This window comes from Pinus tabuliformis, chromosome Q (assembly GCF_031772625.1).
Source record: "Pinus tabuliformis cultivar Carrire ecotype Pingquan chromosome Q, CPIR1, whole genome shotgun sequence".
NCBI classification, from domain to species: Eukaryota; Viridiplantae; Streptophyta; class Pinopsida; order Pinales; family Pinaceae; genus Pinus; species Pinus tabuliformis.
Window position 1 is genome coordinate 1,019,665,174 of NC_142296.1, and position 16,610 is coordinate 1,019,681,783.

The 16,610-nt window shown below is 33.7% G+C and overlaps 1 protein-coding gene across 1 annotated transcript; it reads right to left on the reverse strand.

Moving 5' to 3' along the window:
* Positions 1-13,032: 13,032 nt before the first annotated feature.
* Positions 13,033-15,154, reverse strand: LOC149222959 (uncharacterized). Its single transcript, XM_089387737.1, has 4 exons — positions 15,028-15,154; positions 14,785-14,889; positions 13,920-14,457; positions 13,033-13,759 (listed from the first exon to the last, which is right to left on the reverse strand). Exons 1-4 carry the CDS (start codon positions 15,152-15,154, stop codon positions 13,033-13,035), a joined length of 1,497 nt encoding a protein of 498 aa, XP_089243863.1.
* Positions 15,155-16,610: the final 1,456 nt, after the last annotated feature.

The window sequence follows — 16,610 nt, forward strand, 5'->3', positions numbered from 1 at the left end:
CTTAAGCATGGTGTAAACACTTTCAAAGTAACCCCAAAATCTAGAAAAACTCATGTAGATGATTGTCTTGAATCATACCTCCCAAGGCGAGGCTTTTGGCCTTAAAAATGGGCTAAGGGAAGAGATCCCTTGTTTTGTCTTTTGGATATATTTTTCCTTGTTTGGAAGTTGTCCTCTTGACACAATCTACAAATACTCAATTTATCCCCTTTTTGGACCTGATTTTCATTTGTATGCCCATGTACTATTCCACTCCTTTGAGTGCTTCAAGGAGTTGTGAAAAATCTATTTCTCCTTTTCTTGGACATTTGATTTTCTTTTGTATTACCATGTCTTCTTCCATTGCTTTGAGTGCTTCAGGGACCAAGTCTTCAAACTTGGGTAATAGTTGTTTCTCACTAACCTCTTCTTAATCCAACAAACTTTGTTGATATAGTTTCATATACTCCACATTCACAATTGAAAGGATGTTTATGTTGGATGGAAAATTGAGCTACATTGTTGTATTTCTTTGTGAAAGTTTCTCAAATGGAACATACCTTATATGGGTTTGAGATTTTTCCTTCTCCTTGCATTATCTCCTTGGTCAAATGTAACCAAATGTCTCCAATGTGGAACTTATGCTTTTTCTTATAATTTCCATTCATCTCTTTGTATTTTGTGCATCTCCAATTGTTTTTAGACTTTTTTAAGCACTTGTCTTCTACTATTTTCTATGAAGTTTTCAACCTTTTATTCCTACTTGTGGGTTGTTATTCCTTGTCTTGCATGCTTTTTATATACCATGTCAAATGGTGATTGTGGAAGGAACTCATAACAAACTTCAAATGGTCTCATGTGAGTAAATGAGTGAACTGTCACATTGTATGCACGTTGAATATGGATTTCATCCCATGTCTTGGAGTGTTTGTGATTATACCCTCTCAGTAAATGAGCTAGTGTTGTATTGGCAATTGTTGTGTATCTATTTACATATCTTCTTAATGAAATTTTTAGTTTTCTCTTGGGCTTTGATGGTCTTCTTACAAGGAGTGAGAACAAACACTTGTTGAATCTATCCATAACTACTAGAAAATAGTATTTATTATTGTTTGTCCTTGGAAAACCTCCCAATAAATCTATAGTAATTATCTCATATGTCCTAGAAGGCAGGGATATTGGTGTATACAATCTCAACAAGGAGTAACTTGGATTTATTATATTTGAAAGTGTGCTTGCACTAACATACCTTGAAACATCTTGATGTATGCTTTGAGAATGCACATATCTTTTCAAATGTGGAAATGTATTTTCAACTGTGAGATACCCTTAACAATTGGATTTGGTTGCCTTATTTTAAAAATTCAAAGTTAACTCATAGAGAAATACCTCTTGAACATATAAATATGATGGTTTGGTTTCTTTGTGATTTCTATGGATACTAGCTTGTTGATCTATGTCAGATTATTGACCACAAAGTAGGTCAATGGGACCCAAATGTACTTCCAATGTAAACACATAAAAGGAGTGAAAATGTTGCCTATTGCTATGTTATCAACAATATGGAAAAGTAAAATAAACTTCATGTTTTCATTTACAAAACTTTTGGTTGGATTCGCTGATACAAGAGAGCTTTTGCATATTTATTGATGGTTTCCCCTTGCTAAACACATGCAATTCCCAATATTCACTAAGAACAATGATGCCATCCAAGTACACCATTACACGAGAATCGATATATGGAGGAAGAATGTCATCGATTAGCCTCATACATGTAGTTGGTTTTGTGCATAAACTGAATGGTAGCACAATTCAATGGTACAATCGTTGTTGGGTTTGAGTGTGGTCTTTGTCATATTTTCCTCCTGCACTCATATTTGGTGATAACCCAATCTTAAATCTAGTTTGGTTAATAATATATCATGTTGAAGTTGATAAAATAGATAATCTATCCTCATAAATTTCTTGGTAGGGAAATAATTGAAGAAACCCTAGCCACCTCACTGATGGTTTCAGGCTTTGGAGGGCCTGATCCTTCGCCTCCTCCACTTGATCCTGATATTGATGCTTTCAATGCATTGGTTGTTGGTGGTCTGAGGTTCCAATGCTCTAAGCAGGCTCAATTTGTGAAGAAATTGAATATCCCAAAAATTGTGGTTTATGTCAATCAATCTCACGTTGTGGCTCTTAGGATTATAGAAAGAGGCTTTATCGAATCGTTTATGGGTAGATGGCCCTCGCTACACTTTTTGAATATTTGGGTATAAAAATGGAGATTAGTCACATAATTATTTTTCTCCTATGTTAAAAATTCTATCATGATCATCACAAATATTTCCTTTGGGGAATCCTTAGGGGCTAATGGATATGAAGATTCTATTTGAGGTCGTTTAATTTTTTTAAATTGCCAACATTGTCAGTCTTCTGACTCCTATTATTTGTAAATGTCGTCAGTCTTGCGGTGTATGGATTTCGTTCATCTAGCACCCATTCTGATGGCACAATCACTACAACTATGGTAAGTTCATCACAATATTTAAAAAATATATATATTGAATACATTGATCTTGTGACACCCTTTCTGGTAGCAGAAACATTGCAAGTATGGTAGGCTCATCGTGTGAATTTTTTAAAAAATTAGCAGGGTCATTGGTATTGTGATGCCCTTTCTGATGGTCGAAATGTCACAACTATGGTAGGTTCGTCGCAATATTTTAAAAAAATAATTGATAGCGTTAGCCTTGTGACGAACTGATGTAAATGTTTTTATGACTACTGTTATTAGAATTCCGACGAAAAATAAGGTGTCAAAAGTACGAATGTACCAGAAACTGTGTTTCATGAAATCTCCTTTTGTTGTTATAGTTACAAATCATCATTGCAATAACAATAAAGAGACATACAAAATTGTGTCAATATTTAGCAGTGCCATAGTTGTAAGGAAGCTTTGCTTCAGGGTCGCACTTCAACAGTTGTTAAAGGGGAAGGTGAGCGATGGAAAAAGTGGTTTAGTGAAATGAATGAGGGTGGTGACATATATAACTAGAGGAAGGTTTATAGTGAAACTATGTAGAGGTAGTGAAATAAGACTCCCTTGTACATGTAATAAATACCTATTGACCGCTTTTAATAAAACTCTTGATCTGCATGATAGGCTTGTGATTTGGTATTTTGCAAATAGGATAAGGATTATTTTGAGATATATGAAATAAGGAGGTGGATTTTATTCAAGTCCTAATTAGAATTTGAGGCTTCTCATAGGCCTAGATTAATATTTTATTAAAAATAATGGTAAAATTGTCCATATATACATCTCAAATCCTGTAGTTAAACTTTAGTAATATTACCAATTATGTATGATATTACCTTTCATATTACCTCACTTTTATGCCTTTGGAATTGAATTGCTTGCAAGTCCAAAGGTAATGCTTTTATGCTGCTTGGAAAGAATTAGCTACATAATGTTTCACTAGCTATGGAATGTTACCAGTCTTAAATATTTGCTTCAAATTCTTCTAGGATACTTGTTACTACTAATGTTGATGACTATGATGATGTTTATGAGATCTCATTAAAATAAAAACAAATTCTTCAAATTGATTAGTTTGAACTAAAAAATTATTTGCAAAGGGAAAAGAAAGGGGAAATCCAAGTTGTCAAGAGCCTTGTATTTCAACTAGGATTTATGCATAGTTTATGCCAAGCAATGTTGGTTTTCATAACTATACATTTTTATTTTTATTTCTTCTTTTTATTATTTGCACACACACACACACACATATATATATAGAATAATCTTTTAGTAGTAGAGGAGAATAATCTCCTTTTTCAATTAGTTTCAAATCAAAACTTTCTTGTAGATTTTGAACAAAATCTTCTCTTGTCAAGGGCTTGTGATAAAGTTTTAATCTATTCCCATTAACAAGAAACTTGACTCCTTATTTGTCAATGATCTTAATCCTTACTTCTCCATTGTCAACAACAATTTCTATCGCATAAGGGCTTAACCAATGTGTTTGTATTTTCCCTTGAAAATCTTTGAACTTGGAATCAAAGAGAAGGGCCCAATCACCTAGTTTGATATTTTGACCTTGATAAACTTGCCATTCCATCTTGTCATTTGAATGGCATCTTGTCTAATCTTGTCCAATTCATTTAGTTGTGACAACATTTATTTTTTATCTTAAATGAGATATAGCCCTAATTTTGTTGTTTTCTTGTATGTCTCCACTTCGAATTCTATAGGAAGTAGAACTTGTTTTCCATAAATAAGCTCATAAGGAGTATTTATAGTGGTATTCCTCCATGTGGTCTAGTATGCCCAAAGTGCTTGGTCAGTATGGCTTCAAGAACTTTATTTGTGGAATCTAGCTATGCATTAGCTTGCAAGTGATATGGAGTGGATTTTTTATGCTTGATCTTTTATTGCTCTGTAATATTTTGCACAAGCTTGGATGTAAATTATGCACCCTGATTTGTCACAATTTCTCTTGGTACACCAAAATAAGTGAAAATATCCTCAAAAATAAATGTAACAACAACATTTTTAGTAGAAAAATTTAGTGGCTTAGCCTCTACCCATTTAGTAACATAATCAGTGAAACAAGTATGTACCTCTTTTTCTTGGATGGAGGATTAATAGGTCCAACAAAATCTAGAGCCCATTTCTCAAAAGGCTCTATTAGTACCTGTGGTTGTAGAGGCATCTCATCAGATTGGATAGGTTTTCACATCCTTCGAAAACTATCACTTTTGACATATTCTTTTGCATCCTAAAAAAGGAAAGGCTAATAATATCCCAAAAGGAGTATTTTATATGCACTACGTTTGTCAAAAAAATGTCCTCCATAAGGTTCATCATGACATGCTTTAAGTATCTCAGGTGCATCATCTTCCCAAACACATTTTGTAATGATCAGATCAACTCCTGTTGGTATATTTCTCCTTCTATTCAAGAATAGGGTGCATTAGATTTGATGACTCTTTGTCTTTATTTTGTTGATAGCTGAGGAGGAAACTTTCTTGTAGCCAAATAATTAGCAATATCTGCAAACCAATGAGCTTTATTAGATATTGCAAAAAGATGTTCATTAGGACAATTATCCACTACTGGAATATTAGTACTATCATTTTACATCCTAGAAAGGAAACAACAATTGTGTTTTCTTTTCTTGGCATGTCTAAAATGGTAATATTAAGTTCTTGCAATAGTAAAAGCCATCTAGTAATCATGCCATTAATTATTGGTTTATTCATATGATACCTTATGGTAGAATGATCAATGCGAATAAAAGTCTCATATGCAATGATGTAGCGTCTAAACTTTTTGATAACATGAATAACTGCTAAGAACTCCTTTTCTATGACTATATAATTACACTCTGCGGGAGTTAAATTTTTGCTTGTGTAATATTAGCATAAGCAGTTAAGTGTTTTTGTCCTAACGCAACCCCTAAAGTTGTATCTGAGGCATTGACATAAATATGAAATGGAAGGGACCAATTTGGCCCTCTTAGAATAGGTGCCTCAAATATTTTATGTTTCAATAATTCAAAAGCTTTTTGACAATCAAAATCCCAATGAAATTCACAATCTTTGGTGAGTAATTTGAAAAGTGGTGAAGCAATCTTTGTGAAGTTTTCTATAAACCTTCTATAGTAACCTGTGAATCCAAGAAAACTTCGAACATCCTTTTGACATGTAGGCACTGAAATTTTGGAGATGATTTCAACCTTTGATGAATCCACTTTGATTCTAGAACCTGAAATATGATGACCCAAAATAATTCCTTCATTAAACATCATAAAGCATTTTTCATTACTTAATGAAATATTAGCTTCTTTACATCTAACAAGGACTTTTTCCAAATTTTCTAAAGTTTCTTCAAAAGTATTCCCATAAACAGTAAAATCATCCATATACACTTCTACACAATCATGGATCAAGTCATAAAAGATACCTAATACTGCTCTTTGAAATGTAGCAGGTGCATTGCATAAACCAAAGGGAAGTACCCTATAAGCATGTGTACCCCATGGACATGTAAAAGTTGTCTTATCTTGATCTTTAGGTGCGATTTGTATCTGATTGTATCCGTTGAAACCATCAATAAAATAGAAATATTTATTTCCTAATAGTGTATCTAAAACTTGATCAATGGATGGTAATGGAAAATGATCTTTTAGAGTTGCTTTATTTAATTCTCTATAGTTTATGTACACTCTCCACTTTCCATTGTTATTTAGCTCAATAACCAAGGGTAAAACCCATTGGCTATCTAAAATTGGGTAAATAAATTCACATTGAGCAATAACGTCAACTCTTCTTTAACAATTTCCCTCAAATTAGGATTCATCCTTCTCTAAGGTTGTCTTACCGGTTTGACATTTTTTTGTACATAGATGTGATGCATGCATGTATTTGGATTGATTCCTTTCATGTTTGTATATTCCCATGCAAATGCAGAGGAACGTTTTTACAACATTTTAATCAATTGTTCTTTCCTCCAAGTTATTATTTATATTTAATGTTTTTCCTAGATTAATCTCTATAAGAGAATTGCCAAATTTTTCCATTAAATTTAATGATAGTTTGGATTGTCAAGATGAAAAGTCTTCAATACTACAATTTTCTTGAAAACTTTGATCTAACATATGCACACAGTAATTTTGTTGACAATATGAAGAAAAATCATGATTATTCATTAAATTCATTAATTGATTTTCCTTGTCATTTTGTGAGATAATTAAAACCAATTCAATTTCTCATCATTTTCATCATCATCTTTAGTCAATTCTTCATTCTCTATTTCAGTTATTGTTATTTTTGGTGGATATAATGTGAACTCTTTAGTTGTATTCCCATCAGAAATAAACATGCCACCAGGCCTACAACTAGTAAATGCATTAGTTGTGGTTAATCATGGCCTACCAAGTATCAATGGATGACCTCCTAAATTAGTCCTTGGAGTTATAATCATCAAATCAACCGAATACTCCCATGTATCTAAGGATACTAATATCCTAAAATATACCCTCTGGTTTAATAACAAGCTTGTCTGTTAATTACAATATAGTAGGAGTATATTGAAGATTAGTTAATTTTAATTCATCCATAGTACTCTTTGTCATGACATTTATAGTTGCACCTAAGTCAATCAATGTATTTGGTATTTCAACATTATTGATGTGAATCTTTACAATGGGACTTCTTATATTTAAGTATTTTTCAATTATAGACTTTCCCATCATAATTTTTGCAATTTTTCCTATGAGTTGTACTTTTTGTATTTCTTTTATTTTTCTTTCAGGTTTCTTAATACATAACTCCTTTATTGTTTTTGTAAAAATAGGAATTTCCTTTATTTCTTGAAGCAAAGGGATTTTAATGCAAACATTCTTCAACTCATCTAACATATTATAATATGGTAAAATAATTTGCTTCTCTACACCTTTATCAATTTGTAATATCTTCGGAAAAGGAGGGTTTTGTAAGGATATAGAGGATTGCTCAGCTATAGGAGTTGTAGTATTTGGTCTTATTTCATTGTCATCTATTTGTTTAGGAATTTCTTCCTTTTGAGGGGTTTCCTCCTTTTCAGGAGTTTAGTCCTCTTTATGTTCTTGAGTGACAACAAGAGGTTTTTTTTTATAGAACTCTCCCAAATCTAAGATGACCATCATTTAAATCTAGAGGAGCTATCATGTAAGTTTGAACATTTTGGACTTCAACATTGTAAATGGGTTGCTAAGGTGCTTTATTGTTGGGATTGAGGAGTGGTTGTGTAGGTAATTGGTTTGGTCTTTGAGGAAATGAAGTAGATGGTAATGGAAGGGGTTGACTTATAGTCAACTAAAGATGGAATTGAGATTGGGAAGGTTGTGGAGGTTGAGGTGGAGAATAATATTGAGGCTGATATTGAGGATAGTGTTGGAAAGATTGAGGGTATTGTGGATTTCTACCATAGGACCTTGTCATACTTGTGACCAAGATGAATTTTGAGATTGGGGTGGCCAAGCTTGCTAAGGTAGGGGTGTGTTCCAATTATTTTGAGGTTGTGCATAAGATTGAAATTGTGAATTAGGATCTTTTGCCATACCTAGTTGGTGAGGCTGCCAAGGCCTTCTAGGAGCAACATAGAAAATTTATTCTACAATTTGACTTGTTCCAACTTCGTCTTGGTAAATAGCCTTTAATCCTAGTATCGAAGGGAAATTGTTTGTAGCATGAGTCTATGCACAAATAACACAAATTTAAATATTTTCAAGAGGACATTCTTGTAATGCATGTTTTTTCCACATCTATGACATAATATAGACAAAGAAACCTTTTCAACCTTTTACTTGTTTTTCTTTCTTATCATATCAATTTGCTTTCTAAGATTACTGAGAACATCAGTTTTAAAGTTATCAAGCAAATTACCAAGTTTCTCTTGACTTGTTATTCCCAATGCAAATTTACTTACCCTTGTCATAACTGGATCTCTAGGATTCCTACAATATTTTGTCTTTCCTCTTAAGATATGTTTGTACGGTTCACAAATCTCTTCAAATGATAGTTGAGACACATATCCTTTACCCGTCAAGTTAAGAAGATCAATCCATTCATCCCTTATTGCTCTAAGAAAGAGATTTTTTAATGTATCAAGTCCTAAATTATGCAGTTTGGATCTTTTAACATTATACAAAAATATCTCTATTAAATCATCGAGGCTTTTATCTTCTCTTTGATTCGTTTTAAAAATTTCTTCTCTAAGGTCACGATGTATACAATAATCCTTTTATTTTTCTAAGAATAAAATTTTCAAGTCAGCCATGGCCTTATAGAATTAGTTCTTAAACCCATAAATCATTTGAGGGCCCCATCTTTCAATATGGTAGGTGTTAGTGCAAGGAGTTACCCCTAGACTACAAAAGTAGTAAGCCTTACACATCATGATTTCAATTCAAAATTTAAAATTGTTTTTCAGTGGTAGGATGACTTCTACAGGAGTTTTTGAAATGATTGTGTTCCTCTTTAAACTCCATGCATTTGGAAAGTTGTGGCAAGCATAAATTGTGTGGTTAAGTGAGTAATATAGGGTAGCAGAGGAAAGAGAACAGGTAGCTGATAAGTATCCTAAGAAATTGAGTTTCTTAAGGCAGACACTTCAACTACATAAACAGGCTTGTAAGAAACTCTGTTTCTTAGCAAGGAAAATAATAGTTAGAAAGTAAGAAAAAGTATAAAGTATTTCACAAATCCTTTGTGAAACCTTCACTAAAAATTTCTACTTGAAATGATATTATGATTTACAAAAAACTGGATAGTAGATAAGTCATCATTAGATCCTCTTAATGATTTCTCACTCATACTATACTAGCTGTTGTAATTTATCATTTAAAAGATTAAAACAGGATTGACAAGGGAGACAACAACTAGAAAGTAAAAACATGTATAAAGTATCTCACGAATATTTTATGAAACCTTCACTAACAAGTTCTACTTGAACATATATTATAATTTACAGAAAATTGGATAATAGATAAGTCATCATCAGATCATCTTAATGATTCTCACTCATACTATACTAGTTACTGTAAATTTATAATTCAGAAAGTTGGAACAAGGAAATAGACAAACTACATATTAGATATAACTTGAATCACAAAATCCTCCAGCATGAAGTGCAGAAAAAACTATTTTATTAAGCTGAGTCTTCAAGTGAACCAAAATCCAACCCTGAAATGATATTTACAAAAGATATATATAGAGAGAGGGGCACCAACTCCAACTCTCCTAAATTTGTGGTTCCACCATTTCCTTGTCACATAGGTGTCTTTTAGATAAAAAAATATCTCCCATCGAATTGCAGCAGAAAGTACAGGTGTAGATGAGAAGAAAAGGAAAAATGACACTTGCCTGCTAGAAAAATTGACTGGCTGCCTCTTTTGTTGTTGGTTTTTCTCTTTATGGTCTTGACTATTAAATGACCATATGGCTTCATTAAATATAGCCTTCAACAACCTCATAACTATCTCATATCCATCATTTTCCTTATCCATATTGTTATGGGTTGTTGTCTTTCCAAAATTGGCCCAGAGGTTTTCTACTGACAGTTGTATATTTCTATTGAAACAGGTGCTACCAGAAATTTCGATAATACCTGTAATAGCGAAAAAAACTGGAAACACTTCCAGAATTTTCAATAGCATAACATTTTAACTTCAACATTTTAACAAAAAATACTTTGAAACACTTGTATATGCTTGGATATTCTGAGCTTTAATCTTCACATTCAAAACTTTGACTTAATATGAAAAAAGGCATTTTTTAAGGAAGATTACCCTTTCATTTCATGTGAGTTGCAGCCTCTGCAAGTTTATCCAAGTTTGTTTTATTTCTGGCATCATATTTTGACCTTGTGATTTTGGTTGTTTCTTCTTTAATGATGGTCTCTTTCTTTTCTGCTTATTTTTGGACCTTTCTTCTTTTGGAAGGCTCTGATGGTTGGTCCATGTGAGCCTTACCTCTTTGCTTCTTCAAAAATCTTCTGATTTCTGCAATTGAAAGATCCTCAGTCTGCAACCCTGTATGATGTTCTCCTATAACTATTACTTCAGTCAATAAACTAGGATTATTTAGGGATTTTGATTTCAGTCTGTATTTGTTTCTTTCCCTAGTATGTCTGCTCTTAGCTCCAGCAACTAGTTTTATTTCTTCTTTCTTGTTTTGACAGGTCCTTTTATACCCCACTTCTCTCAGCAATTCTTCATCAGAATCAATAGGTTGGTTTTCTTGTTGTTGTTCATGTGCTTCCGGAATTTCAAGAAACACCTACGCTTTAGATTTCTCTTTAGCTGCAAGTTTTCCTTTCCGAGTTCTTATGTAAACCTTAGGAAAGGGTCTAACAGGAGGAACCATTTTCATGCTTTTAGTTTTTGGGCAAAAGATATTTCACCTTGTTCCTTTTTCTTTTCAGATTCAGCAGCTAAAGGCTTCTCTTTGCTGCTTTTGGTACCTCTACTTACACTTTCCTTCTTTGCCTTTCTTTTGGAACTTCCTTCAGATGATGTAGTTGATGTCCTTTATATCTGAACCTGTGTTGAAGAAGATTTAGTAGTTTCTTGGGGTTTTGGTGTAGGTTGGCCTGCCCTGTAAAACAAGAAATGTTCCCAAGTTTGGTTTCTCTTTTTCAGCTCTTCTTCAACCAGAACCTTGATAATTGCCTCATGATACAGGTTGTATTTTGATGCTTCCTGGCGTGTTTGAATTCTGGATGCCATTTTGGTTAGGCTCTTCAATATGAAAAAGGGAAGATTAAGAGTCCTCATACCTGCAAAATGAAAAATAAACCTCATATGGTAAAGAAATAAAGAAATACTACTGTATACCTTCTCTCACAAGTGAGAAAAATCTTAACCAGTTTGATTGTTTCTTCCCATTCCTTCTTAAGGTAATTATTGGGAATTCCTTTGGCCCAGTTAGTATCTCTGTATCCATCTCTAATAAAAGCATTGAGATCTCCTCCTGTAATCAGTTGTCCCTTAAACCACTTTTCTCCTTCCTGCGGAAGGTTAAAAGCTTCTACAATTGACTATTTTGAAACCTGCAATTTGAAACTAAAGATGGTAGCTTCCTGTCCATTGAAGGTTTGAGAAAACTCTTGGGCTACACCTTGATGTGAGCCTCCTAACCTGGTGTAGATTGGATACCAACTTGCTTGAATAAACAATCTTCTAACACTTGTATTAGCATCAAAAAGCTCAGCTCCTTGAGGTTCAATTATCTTAGGCTTTCCACCTTTCCTAGACTTTGGTGCCATAGAATAGATGTCAACTTATGGAAGCTTACCCAACAGATGTTGCAATTAGCTTGAATTAGGCTGCCTAAAAATCTGGAATGTGTTCTTAACCTCCTCAATCACTGTCTCCTTTGTTGCACTTCAGAAATTCGAAATGGTGAAATTTCCTCCATTTTCAAATATTTGAGATGAAGTTTTGGTTCAATCTCCTATGCATATAATCCTTCATGATTACATGAGATTTCATGTCATAATAAACAGCATGTAATAGTAATGATGAAGTTGAGTTGCTTTGGAGAGTCCATCTGATCTACTACAGGTGGTTGTATGAGATTTTTTGCAAATCTGGCAATTTTCCTATTTTAATTTGGATTGACCGGAAATTCCGGTAGCGTATTACGCAGAACAGAAAGAATGGCCGACGGAATTCAAACCTATGGCCAAGACTGGCGTTGCAGACACATTTTAACTTTGGAAACACGAGTTTATTTAAGATCAATGGGGTAGGCAACAATTGGCCATAGTTGTGACTGACACCTAGCTAATATGATCAACCAAATCAATTAACCACTACCACTTGACTTGACTTGAAGTTTGTGACCTATCTAATCACAAAATCTTATGATTTGGATTAATCATTTTTCCATTATGACATGTGGACAATCGAAAACGGTTGCGTTTTCCGCTTCATTTTTTTTTAAACGGGAGACGCTACCGGAAATTCCGGTAGCATCGGAAAATTTAAAAAAAAAAACAAGAAATAAAATAAGAACGGAAAGACTGTTCGAAAAACAGGGGAGACTGTCTAAACAAGAAAATCGGGCGCTACCGGAAAGTTTGATAGCATTTTAAAATTTTTTGAAATTTACAAAATTAATCCTTAAAAATAAAAAATTTAAAACCTACTCATGACTTAGCCTATAACTGTGCTAGCATTGGCTCCACAGGGGATAGAGCTCTCCCTGCGAGGCTCTAAGAATTTTTTTTGCAGTTTAAGTGCCTTGTCATTGGGCTATGGAGTCTTATTATGAAGTCACATTAGTATCTATAGTGAACTCAGGCTACCAATAGCCTTATTAAAAGAATTTTTTGAGAAAGCGCCCATTAAATGGGCCTCCTTATAGTTTTGTCCCATCAAGATGTTACAACTCAAAAGTATTGTTCTGCAAGACATTTGAGATTTTGAAAGGACCGAGCCATAAAGCATCAAATTTTGAATGCTTACCTGGATCTTGGTGTTGTGCATCCCACTTCAACACCAAATCTCCAATCTAAAAATCTTCTTTTTTAGTTCCTTTATCAAATACTTCCTTTACAGCTTGCTGATATTTTCTTACCAAATCATATGGTTGTTCTCTCTTTTGTTGCATTTCTATGATCTGATAAATTCTTCTAGTCATGTCATTTGGTTGAGCTTCATGATCTTGCAGTAGTTTGGCTATAGGAATAGCTAATAGGACTGGGAAAATAGCATCAATCCCATAAACCATTTGAAAAGGTGATGTATTAATAGACATTTTTATTGTCACCCTATCAGCCCATAAAGCAAATTTGAGTTTTGCGTCCCAAGCTTCCTTGTTTTGCTCCAGCAACTTGGTGATGATTCTTACTAGACTTTTATTAGATGATTCAGCTAAACCATTCCCTTGTGGATAGTAAGTTGTAGAATGAGTAAGCTGAATACCATAATCTTCACAAAAAATTACCAATGGTGTGGCTTTAAAAGCAGCGGCATTATCTGCTACTAGTCTTGATGGACATCCAAATATGGTTATGATTCCTTCCAGAAATTTAATGATAAATTTATGAGTGGTATTCCTGGTAGGTATTGGTTCAATCCATTTGGTGAAGTAATCAGTAGCTACAAGAATCCAACGATACGGCCCACTTGAAGGTGGATGAATTTCACCAACGAAATCTAATCCCCATTGTTGGAAAGGTGCAGAAACAATTATGGGCTTGAGAGGTAAAGACTTCAAATGTTTTTTACCAGTGAACCTTTGACATTTTTCAAAAGCTCTCACCTCAGCACATACATCAGAAAATAAGCTAGGCCAAAAATAACTAGCTGACCGTTCTAGATTCCTCTGGGTCACTGCATCTCAACAAAACTCTTGTAGGATCTTTCCAATAAAAACAATTATCCTTGATGCAATACTTAATGGTTTTCAACTTCAACGATCTCACTCTGCTTTTATCATAATCTGGAGGAGGTTTAAAATATTTCAGAAAATAAATAACATCTTTGTACCAGCTACACTCAGCAAGCTTTGAATCTACTGTCATGTTGTCATTAGGTTCTGAAATTTTCCCTTCTAGATTATCATCCATGAAATTCAAACCCAACACCTTACAATTTTCTTCAACAAGTAGTTTAGCTAATCCTTGACCTTTTATTAGTTTAGTAGGCTTTTTCTCTAAATCAAATTCAAGAACTTTAGTCACCCATTTACTTCTCTTTCCATCAATATCAGGCTGAACCAGTGTCTCTCTAACAGAAGATGAAGGGACATAGGCTATCACTTGAGCATGCAGAATATAAACTCTAAAATATTTCAGAGCTTTAACTAATGCATAAGCATGCTTTTCCAACATTTCATACTTTAATTCTCCATCTCTAAGAGCTCTGCTGAAAAATGCTATGGGCGCTTCTTTATTTTCTGAATCTTTTTGTAACAAAACATTAGCAATGGTGTCTTAAGAAGCAAATTAGAAGATTAAGAAAGGTTTTGAATATTCAGGACTTACCAATTGAGGTGCTTCAATGATAGACTTTTTTATCAACTCAAATGAATTTCTAGATTCAACTCACCACTTGACTTCTTTGTCCTTCCTTAGCATACAAGTAATATGTTTCACCACTTCAGCAAAATTTAGGATGAATCTCCTGAGAAAATTGATCTTACCAAGGAAAGATTGAATCTCTTTCTTGGATCTTGGAAGTGTTAAATCTTGAATTGCAATCACTCTTTTTGGATCAATCCTCACTCCATTTTTAGAAACTATGTGACCCAGCATCTTACCTTCTTTGAGAAAAAAATGAGGCTTCTTCATATTCAAGGATATACCATATTTTCTACATTTAACAAATACTTGTCTCAATTGTTGAAGGTGTTCTTGATCTGAAGCTGAAAAAATAGTAATGTCATCCAAATAGATGACCAAGAACTTGTCCTTTTATCCAATGAATGAGAAGTCCATAGCGCATTAGAAAGTAGCTCTAGCATTCATGAGCCCAAATGGCATATTTGCATACATGAATGTACCCCAAGGAGTAGTGAATGATGTCTTCTGTCGATCTTCTGGCCAAACAGATATTTGATTATACCCAGAAAAACCATCTAACATGGAAATTTTGTCTGACCGAGTTACCTTTTGAAGAATATGCTCCATCTTCGGAAATGGAAAGTTATCTTTCTTGGAGCTTTTGTTAAGATTTCTGAAATCCACACATAATCTGATTTCACCACTTTTCTTTCTTACTAGCACTAGATTGGCAACCCAATCTGAGTATCTCAGTGGAATAATGACTTTAACATCCAACAGTTTCTTCACTTCCTTTTCCATCACTGGTAGCAATAGTGAATTGATTTGCCTTAACTTCTGCCGTAAAGGTTTAGTACCATCTTTCAATGGTATTCTATGCTCAATGATAGATGTATCATATGTCTTAATGTATTCATATTTCCAAGCAAAAACATCAACAAATTCACAAAACAACTTGTGATATTCCATCTTTATTTCATCTAGTAAAGCTTTTGACAACTTCATACACCTTGGTTCTTGTGTTGTAACCAAGTTGTAATCTTCTAATTCAAAATCTGCTTCATCTAGCTGTGGCTTGACTACAACATCATTCTAATCAAAAAGTCTCTCAAGTGGAATTAACCCCATGGGAATATGATTGGTAGTATGATAGGTTGATTAGCAATTTGTTTTTTTAGATTTCTAGAATCTTGATGATCAACACCAACTTGTGTTAGGTCTTCTTCTTTATCAATATTTAGAACAACAAACTCTTCAGCAACTTCAATGAATTTTCTGATCTCTGGTCATCTTCAAAAACTTTCCAATGCTTAACATTATCAGGAATTCTAGGTCTAAACCTAACTTCCACTTCATATTTCAACTTTATAGGCATTGGAATTTTGAATGAGCTGGCTGAAATAGAGAGTGAATCGGCTAGACTATTACTTTCTCTTTGAACAAAAGCAATGTTAAAGGCCAAGAAGGAGTCTTCTACAATGTCCCATACTTCATTCCAGTAATCTCTTAGTCTCGGATGCTTAGTTTGATAAACATTTGTATTTTGTTGAATAATAAGTTCAGGATCTCCAAAAACAGAAATTTCGGATAAATTCATATCTTTTCATTTCCTAAACCAATTAACAGAGCTTCATATTCATCCACATTATTAGTTGTCTCAAATTCAAGTTTGAAAGAAAAAGTGGAACTTTCCTTCAAAGGAGAAATAAGAACAATCCATACACCAACACCTTCTTTGGAACATGAGTCGTTAAAAAACATTTTCCATACCTTTGATCCTTCATGACTGATTTGATTTTTAGCAAGTTTTAAAATCTGAAAATTTTCTGTAGGCAAGACAGAGTCATCTAGATGTACATGCTTGAACCTGCTCCATTTGTTCTAGCATATATCAGATTATTAGTAGGGTCTTTGTTGTCACTAATGATATATGCTAGTTGAGCTTCTATGTAAAGTCTTCTTTGTTCTCCTCCAAAAACAGGAATAGTAGCATAAGTTAAATCCATTTTCAAGGTTCCTCCCAACCTTTTAATCCATGACCTAGAAAGTAACATGCCAAATATGGGAGGGATATCAGCTACAA

Bases quoted from the DNA above. Each gene is read 5' to 3' on its own strand.
- LOC149222959 (XM_089387737.1), bottom strand. From the start codon at position 15,154: ATGGAGCATATTCTTCAAAAGGTAACTCGGTCAGACAAAATTTCCATG. The intron at 14,458-14,784 runs GTAAGATGCTGG...TTGCTTCTTAAG, and splicing joins TCATTTTTTTCTCAAAGAAG to ACACCATTGCTAATGTTTTG. The intron at 13,760-13,919 runs GTATTGCATCAA...AAAATGTCAAAG, and splicing joins TTGAAGTTGAAAACCATTAA to GTTCACTGGTAAAAAACATT.